The sequence below is a fragment of the Xenopus laevis genome, chromosome 2S, assembly GCF_017654675.1.
Source record: "Xenopus laevis strain J_2021 chromosome 2S, Xenopus_laevis_v10.1, whole genome shotgun sequence".
NCBI classification, from domain to species: Eukaryota; Metazoa; Chordata; class Amphibia; order Anura; family Pipidae; genus Xenopus; species Xenopus laevis.
Window position 1 is genome coordinate 57,569,436 of NC_054374.1, and position 10,413 is coordinate 57,579,848.

The following is a 10,413-nucleotide window of genomic DNA, read 5'->3' on the forward strand; positions in this document are numbered from 1 at the left end:
TTGGGCTGGTACAGAAGCCCAAAACATTTCTAGCTAATTTCTACCTCATTAAATGAGCTTTAAGGTATATCGCCAGTTTAATTCTGGTTTAATTCTGTTCATTCAGCCAGTGCAGTGGTGGGTTAAGGCTGGGATAAAAAAAAAATAGGTTGTAGCTGCCTTTTAAAGAAAGTTGTTTATGTACATTTAGAAGTTGAAAGACTCCATCAAAAACTAGTGCTTTCTCATCTGCAGTAAGAACTAAAATCATTTCCTAAGTAAATACACTATGGGGCAGATTTACTAAGCTCGAGTGAAGGATTCGAATGCAAAAAAATTCGAATTTCAAAGTATTTTTTTGGGTACTTCGACCATCGAATGGGTCAGATCCGATCGAATCGAATGGTTCGAACGATCCGAAGTAAAAATCGTTCGACTACTCGACCATTCGATAGTCGAAGTACTGTCTCTTTAAAAAATACTTCGACTACATACTTTGCCACTTTAAACCTACTGAGGTTCAATGTTAGCCTATGGGGACCTTCCCCAGCACTTTTTTGTGGTAGAATAAAAATACTTAGATCGATCGCTTAAAATCGTTCGTTTCGAAGGTTTTTATCGTTCGATCGAACGATTTTTATTCAATCGTTCAATCAAAGTATTTGTGGTAAATCCTTCGAATTCGATATTCCAATTCAAACGATTTTACTTCGAGGGTTTTTTAACCCTCGAAATTTGACCCTTAATAAATCTGCCCCTATGTGAAAGTTCAAGATATCCGATTTTTAAAACAGTTAGAATTGTTTGTATAATGTAAATCATCAGCTCAAGATCTGCAAGATCTCCCCTATCTCCACTGCAGTTCTAGCTGAGGCAGGCATCTTGGATTTCACTGGCTCCTCCTACTTATATCTTCCCAGCCAATTGCAGCTGTGAAATCTCGCACATGCTCAGTTGAAATTCCTTGTTGCTTATCAACCCTTCTAAGCTATTTTCAAATCAGCCAAACCTCTGTGTTAGCTGCTGTTCAGTAGTGCTGCCACCTGCTGGAAGTTAATGTGTGCCCTTCATTTGCATAATAACATCACCAGCAGGGGACAAGATAGGGAAATCTTGTGATACTTTTAGTGGAGTTTTATTAAAACAAGGCATTCTGGGTAGAATACTCAAAGCAGTGTTACAATCTGAGCATGCTCCTGAAATTTGCATATTATAGTCTCTGTTATAGTCTCAGTATGAACTCCTCAGTGAAAGAACCCATTTGACAAAGTAAGGGATTTTTTTAAAACCTGCAGTTTTTTTCAAAAAACTATATATGTAGTTTGATTAAACGTGTTTATGTTGTACTGGTCAGATTGTTAATATGTGTTTGATTTTGGCTGTGACAGGTGCCCTTTAAGTCATTTACACTCTATGGGGCCTATTTATCATGCTGTGTAAAACATTGGAGACAATGATCACCGGTGATGTTGTCCATAGAAACCGATCTTGTTGCAACTTTTTCCCTGTACTATCCCTATATTTACACTACTGTCACAAAACTGTCACTAACCAAGCAAACATAATTGCTTGCCATAACAGACATAATAAGAAATCTATACTAATTAAACTCACTTTTTCTTGCCCACAGGAGGCTCTGTTCCCAGCACGCATAGTTTATGATATGCTCTTCTACTTTATTGTCATCATCATCGTCTTGAACCTAATATTTGGGGTTATCATTGACACATTTGCAGATTTAAGGAGTGAAAAGCAAAAGAAAGAAGAGGTTCTCAAAACTACTTGCTTCATTTGTGGTGAGAAAAGAAGCATGATTTTTTAAATAAATCCATTTAGAGTATATGAATGCTTTGTACAAGTAACACAGTAACTCTGGGTAACAAAAGACATTCCATTGAGTTCAACTTTCTTTGTATAAATAAAATTTGCCTAACTGCTAGTTGATGAAGAGGAAATCAAAAAACCCAATCTGAAGCCTCTCCAATATACCTCAGAAGGACAAATCAAACTTTTCTGATGTTCTAAAAAGCTTCCTTTAGTAACTCTGTAATCTGATCTCTTCTTAAAACTATAAAAATCTGCCTGTTCTAGGCTGCCTGTGTGTGCCATACTCTGCATGTGGGAGGTGAGCCTGGTGGGGGTTTGCTGGCATTAGGAAATAGTTGTTTATGGAAATGTCTGACTTCTATAGATCAAAAACTCCCAGGAGTCAATTACTGAATTTTTAAGCACTAGGCAGAATATGGCATAATTTAAATTCCAAACTCAAACAATAGTGGAACAGTAGGTTTGCCCCAGAAAACTATATATTTTTGAAAAGTACACATTCTGCCAAATCCAAAATAGGTAACCATGTCTTTCTACTCCTAACTGTCAAACATCAAGACTTTTATGAACTTAACGGTTTCTATTTTTTTGAAAAGTACACATTGGGCAAATCCAAAATGGGTAACTTTGTCTTTCTACTCCAAATTAGTGATGTAATGTTTCCCAAATTTAGAGCTTTTGATGAAATACCTGAAAATCCATAAGTCCTAACACAATGGAGACCCTAGAAAACCATATTTTTTTTAAAGCCCACATTATGTTGAATCCAAAATGGGTAAATATGCCTTCCAACTTCCAACTTCCAAACTACAAAGCTGTGCTAAATGTGGGGCTTTTTATGAAATGTCTGAAAATCATCACAAAGCTTGCCCCCATTATATGCCCCACATTTCACAACATAAGCGTTCTAAATATCAACAGTTTAATGCCCAATATGCATAGAATTACCAGACTACTGTATGTGGAGTACAGAGGCACCCAAATGGATATATAGCAGACAAATATCCCATCGGCAGAAACAAGTTACAAAGAACAGAGTGGAATGCACTATAATCACTAAAATCCAATACAAACACTAAAATCAATGTTTGGAATTTTTCTTCCTAGTGTAATCACAGTTATTTGGCCTGGCCAAACAAGTTTTACAGACAGAAATGAACAAGCAGCATCAATGCAGAACTGAAAATGCAATAAAATAGTTTAAATGCACAAAAATGAACAAGATCTTAATATAATCACAGAAATAACAATAAAAAAGCAACAAAAATGTGCAATTATGTATGTGTCAAATGCACGTTATATGCATGTGTGTGCAATTTTGTGTGAACCCCCCCGATGCCCCCTCCTGGAGGAGGAGGATGACATCCAGAACAAAGAGGATAGCTCCATCTTGCAGTATCCGGGTTGAGGGGAGTGCTGAGGAGAACTGGGGAATCTAGGAAGTAGAGGCTGCAGCAGACACGTAGTTTCTACATATCTGCACACAGCCAGAAAAAAATTCTGGTATAAAATCTGGGAAAACTTGATTAAAATCAAGGAAAAGCACCCACTGAAATGCATTGTAAATTGGTGGGACCACAAAAAAGTAAAATGCCGAAAAACTTAAAAGCAGGGTATGTAAAATTGATTTAACTGTAATGTTAAAAAAATGGTTTAATTGTCTTAGTATTAATGCAATGTTGATAATATAAATGTTTTCCTCTAGGACTGGAGAGAGACAAATTTGACAATAAGACAGTCTCCTTTGAAGAGCATATAAAGGAGGAGCACAATATTTGGAATTATCTATACTTCATAGTGCTGGTCAGAGTGAAGAATAAGACTGATTATACTGGGCCAGAGAGCTATGTTGCTCAGATGATAAAGGTGAAGTATTTACCCCATGTAAAATAAGCATTTGTTGCAAATTGCATTTGTATCACTTATAACTCAAGTTAAAAATCTTGCCTTGAATGGCACTACAAAAATCAAATTTCTGTTTTTTTTTTTACTGGAAATGGATTTCTTATAGTCCAATTGTTCTCTCTACACTGTCCATTCAATATGCTTGATGTAAAGACACAAAGTGAGGGCTGCATCAGTTCTGCTGTCTTAATGCAGTGCCACATGGGGAAGTTGATCTGTTTTTCTCCACCTGCATTTTGTATGCACATTGAGAAAGTAGATCTGCTTCCATCCACTCTGCCATTTTGCTCCACTGACAGAGCCAGGCCAGCCCGGCCAGGCACCCTAGGCAACCTGGCTGGTTACCCCGCCGGCTGAGCGTGCGCACCAGAGCTTGCGCGCGCATGCGTGAGCTGACGCTGGTTCACATGAGCAAGTTGCCGATGGCACGCACATGCACGACTTGGCACTGGCGCGCATGCTCGAGTCTGCGCTGCCAGGCGCATATACTCCGGACTCAAAAAGACAAAGCTATAGCGCACACAGTCTGGGAGAAAGGGGACCGGACATGGGGTAGGTGACGGAGCAGGTAAGTGCATGGCGCCCCCCCAGCTTTGCGCCCTAGGCATGTGCCTATTCTGCCTATCCCTAGTTCCGGCCCTGATACAAGCATATGTCCGCAGCAGCAGGTCTCCCCACAACTCCGCTCGAGGGTATAATGGGTCAAAGGGGGACACATTTGTGTTCTCTGCACTAGTGATGGGCTTAAAGAAACAAGAGAGAAATTTCCAGCTAATAAATAGAAATATTAGGCTGAAATCACTCTCACAATCACCTACTAGCCCAAGTTCCTAAAAAGTCTCCTTGTCTATTACACTGCATCAGCGATGAGTTCTGAGTGAAACACCCAGTGGTAACTATTGCTGGGCAAAATTATATTTAAATCTTTACAGCCAGTACTGGTACTCATCGCTCTGTAGCTGGGTGCTATCCACTTAATTCAGACAATCACGCAGGTTGGAAGCACTCCCCGAAATAGAAAAACAAGTTTATTGGAAAGATCACATAATCCCCTTTATCAATGGATTTTGGTTATTCTTGAACCATTGTCGGTTTTTAAAATCTGCACACATACTGTATAATTTTGTATCATTTAATATTAACTAGAATGTCATACTATTCTTCCAACACATGTTTTTGTATTGACATTAGGGGGCTGATTTACTAACGTTAGGATTTCCTAGTATCAAACTTTTTAGCACTAAAAATCACATATTTGACAAATTACTCTAAACCATTTTTGTAGATACAGCTGCTTGCAAGAATAAAATATTTGTATATTTATCTGACAGAATAAGAACCTGGACTGGTTTCCAAGGATGAGAGCTATGTCACTGGTCAGTAATGAAGGAGAAGGAGAACAGAATGAAATTCGAATCCTTCAGGACAAACTCTGCTCAACCATGCGACTAGTATCACATCTAACAACGCAGCTGAGTGAACTTAAAGAACAGGTACATTTTCCATTTAAGATATAGCTATTCTTGGTGCTTATGACATAGACATGGATAGTTTCACAAACCTTCACACTACCCTTACCCTCTAACTTATTAGCTGCATAAAATCAAAATCATGTTAGTTTTTGTCACATGAACAAAGACATTTTTTTAAAACCCTTCCTTACTTTAATTTGCATGTACAAATTCAGATTTGGTTTGGGATTCAGCTGAATCCTTCATGAAAGATTGGGGATTTGTTTGAATCCCAAAATAGTGGATTCATTGCATCCCTAACTAAAGTACTTGGAAGAGCATACATACAAATATACTTCAAGTAGACTTCTGCAATCTAATTTTCTCTGCTCAACTCAAACAAGGCAGACAGGCAGCCAGCAATGGGGTGGCAATGGGAGACCCTCCAAAAGTTTTCCTCATGGGGAGCCCTGCCCATAGTAGGTACACTACTGCTGAAACCATCAAATAAAATACACTGATAACAGTCATTTAAGAAAGATTACTTATGTTGATATTTATCCTTAAGGGAATTGTTCAGTATAAAAATAGAAACTGGGTAAATAGATAGACTGTGCAAAATAAAAATAATATAGTTTAGTTAGGCAAAGATGTAGTCTATAAAGGCTGGAGTGACTGGATGTCTAACATAACAGAACAAAACACTTCTTCCTGTTTTTCTGAAGTCTTGGTTTTCCACTGACTGGTTACCCTGGTTACCAAGCAGTTACCAATCAGTGACTTGAGGCCGAACCACATGGGTCATAACTGTTGCTTTTAAATTTGCGCTGAATACTGAGGATCAATTACAAACTCACTGAACAGTTATGTCCTGTGTGGCCCCCCTTCAATTTGCTGACTAACTTAGAGAGCTGAAAAGCAGGTAGTGGTGTTCTGGCTATTATGTTAGACATCCAGTCGCTACAGCCTTTATACATTACATGTTTAGGTAATTAACTATATTAGAAACATTTTTTATTTTGCACAGCCTATCTATTTACCTAGTTTTTATTTTTTACACTGAACTGTTCCTTTCAAACAACCTTAAAAGGGAGTAGGAGGTGAAAAAAGAGCCATAATAGTTCACATTCAGCCTGTTCCTCTGATCCCCACCAAGTTCAGACTTGGAAATTTGTAAAATCTTTGGACATTCCACGGATTTATAAACTAAGTTTTATTATTAGAATGACTTTGTCCAAGAAAAGACAACTGGAAGAAAAGTTCCCATCCTATACATAACTGTTTTTTTCCTAACATATCGAAATAACCACTAGCAAAATCTGCTTCTGCTTTGAAGGACTAAGTTTGTCTGGTGAAACCAACCATGGAAGTGCAAGGTTATATGATAGATTTGCTCATATAAAATCACTCACAACTTATATTTACTAAATGTATAATTATGTAACCGGGGATTGGCTGTTTAAGTAGCGTATATATAATGAGAGTGTTGTGCACTATGCACCCGACCCTGTGACCATCACCTGCCACTCGCTTTTCCTGCAAACACAGCACACCTATTCTAACTTTTCTATAAGTCTGAGACAGAGTAAATTAGAAATGATTGACCTGACCTGTCATACAACCTATAGTAAGAGTTGTTGGCTGAGCTAGCATAGCTTACTGGCTGCAGTGGCTCTGAGCTAAACATCCAAATAAGTACGTTGAATAGACTCCCTTAGTGAATTGCCTGCCTGGCTGCTTTTGATGTAAACTTGCTGCCAGTGAAACTGGGATGTTCGGGAAAGGAACCATTAGTATGATCAAGGCTCTTCATCACATGACAGATCTAAATTTTTTACAGAATTCAGATTCGAGAATTTTTAGCCTGTAATTTATTAATACTGGCACTGGCCAGTTTTCTCGAATAGGTAAATTCAAGCACCCCCCTCTTGCCCCTATCTGCAGATTCCCATGGTTAGACCTTAATAAATACCTTTCATGTGGTATCAGCTGCTGTGCTCAGGCCCGGATTTGTGGAAAGGCCACCTAGGCCCGGGCTTAGGGTAGCAGGATTTAAGGGGGGCGGCATGCTGACCAACCACACCCACATTTGTTTAAAAACACTGGGGATGCGCTGGAGATACAAGAATTTTTTTAATTTCCCATGCGCCAATCCCCATTGCTCCTGTCCCCCTGAAGGGGACAGGGGTAACGAACGGTAGTGGGCCTAGGGGCGCGCACTATGTAAATCCTGCCCTGGCTGTGCTAGAGGGTCCTCCGTGCCTGCTACATAGGTCACAAATATATTCAAAATGATTCCCAGCTGAACATTGTAACAGTTGAAGTGTTTATTCGGCCAAAAAACATGCAATAAAAAGAAAGGCCTGTTTGACAGGTTTTTTGGTGGGCCCCTGGTCTAAGGTGTTTTGGGTGGCCCCTGGTGTCCCAGTACGACACTGTATTGTGCTATCACCTCATGTTTGGGACAGCAGCTGGTCACTTGTTCTTCTTCCTGTTCCTGTACAGAGTGCGTGGAAGACGGAGCCAATATATATAAATATATATATAAATATATATATACAATTTTACAGTGTATAAAATGAATAGAAGACAATAATTACAATAAATAAATTAAGAAGGAAGGAGGTCCCTGCTAAAAGCTTTCAATCTAAGTCTGCTTATAGTGTCAATAAAATGTTCATGCTTTATTTTTCTAGATGACGGAGCAGAGGAAGCGACGTCAACGCATGGGATTTGTTGATGTACAAAATAATGTGGGAAATACAACTAGCAGTCAAGTTGCACCAAGTCACTGATATGAAGAATAAAAGTCAAGTGTTCTGCCACAATAATGTACATTACATTTATAATGATTATATTTAGTTTTCTTATACATTGAAACATGCTGTCCTGTATATATTTCGACTTTGTACAGTGATATTGTATATCGGTCTTGTTATACAAAAAACCTGTGTCTATATGTAACTAGTTCTGTTACACATTCTTCCAGCTTGTGGACACAAGAAGAGTCACTCCAGAACCAGCATATTGCCAGTAATTTATTTAGTAGCCTGTTCCATTGTTCTGGGCAGCAACATGATGGTAATTTTTGCTGCACACCAAATCACACAATTATAAGGCTTTGTATGAATTGAAATGTGTTTTTCCACACAATGGAAGGAAATGCATTTGCTTCAAATACTCAAAAACTAATATAACATTCATTTTCAAAGTTCAGAAGAGCTACAGTACACTCTTCATGGCAGACAAAAATGATGCCTATTAGCCCTTATCAACTAATCAGATTAGTGGTGAAATTCCCAGAGACAGATTGGGGTACAAGAGTAGAAGGGATCCTGGATCCACTCTCCACCCCTCCCCTCCATACAGACTATCTGATTTATTCACTTACAGGTGCACACCAATAACCTACAATAAATAAATGTTCTTCTTTCAGCTGACCAGTACATATTTCATGTTAATCTGGGATTCTAGAACATGGCAAAGTTACACTTGTATTATAAGGTTGTTTTTCTGCTACTTGTCTGTCTGTCTGTGTTTTTTGTTCATTTTTGTAGATTGCATTGCAGTGATTAACATGCATAATCATGGTTGCAGTAGCTGTGAGTTTAAACTATTCAGCTATTAAGGTCTCTTTATATGTAAATAAGAAGGTATATGGTCACATTAAGGGATTTAGAATATTCTATATTTAGAATACTTCTGTATTTTGGTGAATATTTGGTGGGTTATTAAACATTTAGGGTTTATTTACTAAATTTTCTGATCCGAGTTTTAAAGGGGAAAACACCATTATTTTGTGGGGAAAAAAACTCAAATTGTTCGAAATTGTTTTAATGAAATAATTAGAACATTTAGAATTTTAGTAAATAACCCCCACATGTATTGTGGTGATGGTGCTAAATGCTATTGAATTTTGAAGCCTTTTACCTAATAAAAGTCACATACCAAAATTGACAGTGTTTAAAATGTAGATCCTGAATTAGTAACCAGAAGACTACGAGAACAGTGAATTGGTGCACAATATTTTAGATGTGTTCATGCACAATACATAATAATGGGGAAGTGTAGCATAAATATAGTGTTTTTTATAGGAATGGATAGTGTGTGTACAGGTGTGAAATATAAACCTATTTGTTTCTCTAATACAATTCATCAGAAAAAAATAAATATCTAATAAATAGATATCAGACAAACTTGTAGCTTTTTATTTATGCCATCTTTTTAAGTTTTGTCAAAGCCTTCCAGTATGCAGCTACTAGAGTCTTAATTTGTAATACAAACCAGACTATAATAAATAATTTCCATCCTGAAGCTCTGGACTTTTTTTGCAGAGACTATGACAATTTCAGGAAGACATATGAAATCTAAAAAACTGTCAACTGGAAGAAATGTACTAAATGTAATTTCTCTAAAGTTTAAAAAAAACAGCACCAATGAAATAACTATTGAGGAAACAGGCCTGCAGGGCAATTCACAGACACACACAAAATCATGCTTTCAGACAGTCAGGGGGAAGGGAGATGACCTAAGTCCCAAATGATACGTCATTGAACAGCACTACATATAGACAACTTGCAAAGGGGTGCAAGCTGATTTTTGCACATTTACATTAAGACAATTGTGTACTCATTTGGTTTGATATTTAAAGTATTTTTTGAAGGAAACCCCAAAAACAATTAATAATGCTCAATTATTTTCTACACAAACTGGGCTTTAGCATACACTGAATTTTGTAATTTGCCTGGACATGTAACCAGCATTTTGAATAAAAAAAATGTTGCAAACAGTTTCTTGATATTTTAAATCACATTTTGTTGAAAAAGTAAAATTACTGTCAAACTTTTATTTTTTCTAAAAGCCCTAATTGTCCTAACTATACCAAATATGTATTGTTAATTTGCTTTTCCTCCCTGAAGACTCATAAATGTTATGGGTAATCAAAAAGTACTATGGTGGGAGTAGCACACAGGCAGCGGGTCCTCATAGTGAGGACAATAGCTCTTTATGTCTGTTGTTAGAGCAATTGCTCCCTGGGGCCACTCACTACCTCACCCTGTCCATTGCCTAGGAATAGGGGAAATGAAAGCAAACAAGCCAAAACTGTCTTTATTCGTCCAGTATATTCTGCAGATAGTAGAATCTATGAAATGTGGCTGGAATTTTACCCCCATATGATACATTTTATGAACTGCGGGAATTAAAAGTGATTTTCCATAATGTAAAGGTTCCCAACATTCCATTTAAATGT

The 10,413-nt window shown here is 37.6% G+C and overlaps 1 protein-coding gene across 4 annotated transcripts in view; it reads left to right on the plus strand.

Annotated features, from left to right (window-relative positions):
• LOC108709441 (inositol 1,4,5-trisphosphate receptor type 3) overlaps positions 1 to 9,951 on the plus strand; it is a 187,013-nt gene extending 177,062 nt beyond the window's left edge. For all 4 annotated transcript variants that reach the window (XM_041583821.1, XM_018249260.2, XM_018249263.2 and 1 more), the window contains 4 exons: positions 1,610 to 1,775; positions 3,512 to 3,672; positions 5,043 to 5,204; positions 7,859 to 9,951. In XM_041583821.1, coding sequence (XP_041439755.1) covers positions 1,610 to 1,775; positions 3,512 to 3,672; positions 5,043 to 5,204; positions 7,859 to 7,957 — 588 coding nt within the window. In that variant the 3' untranslated portion in view covers positions 7,958 to 9,951. The remainder of the gene's footprint in view (positions 1 to 1,609; positions 1,776 to 3,511; positions 3,673 to 5,042; positions 5,205 to 7,858) is intronic.
• The last annotated feature ends 462 nt before the right edge of the window (positions 9,952 to 10,413 follow it).